Below are 369 nucleotides of genomic sequence, written 5' to 3'. Positions count from 1 at the left end.
TGCAGAAAGCAGTTGATATACTCAGCGAACAATCCCCCCCGCCGCGTAACCGGATCGTATCGCGTGATTTCGTAGTTCCATATTTCGCTCACGCTCGTGACGCGATAATCTTTCTCGATAGCTTTGCGTAACTCGCAAGACACCCACGCGCCTTCGAATTCATGATCGGCAGGGTCGTCGTGCGTACACGCGGCCTGAGAAAATGTCTCGCAGCAGCTGCGACAAAGCGCGAATAGCAATTTTCCGTTCACGTGATAAGGGAGTACCGGATGGAAGAAATCACGCGGCGCGAGCACTCTGCAACGTACGAGATCTTCTACGGCGTCAAAGTTAAAATCGGGGCCTGCTCCGGTCAAGGCGCAACACTCC

The 369-nt window shown here is 53.9% G+C and overlaps 1 protein-coding gene across 1 annotated transcript in view; it reads right to left on the bottom strand.

Moving 5' to 3' along the window:
• The window catches only part of LOC116853627, a 3247-nt gene that overhangs the window by 1083 nt on the left and 1795 nt on the right, over positions 1-369 (bottom strand). Inside the window, 1 exon segment of the mRNA XM_032834756.1 lies at positions 93-365. Within this exon segment, the coding sequence (XP_032690647.1) occupies positions 93-365 (273 nt within the window).

This window comes from Odontomachus brunneus, unplaced genomic scaffold (assembly GCF_010583005.1).
Source record: "Odontomachus brunneus isolate Ranch 3 - 2012 unplaced genomic scaffold, Obru_v1 Obru_scaffold_391, whole genome shotgun sequence".
NCBI classification, from domain to species: domain Eukaryota; kingdom Metazoa; phylum Arthropoda; class Insecta; order Hymenoptera; family Formicidae; genus Odontomachus; species Odontomachus brunneus.
The sequence above is the reverse complement of the archived record's forward strand: the minus strand, read 5'-3'. Positions and strand labels throughout refer to the sequence as shown.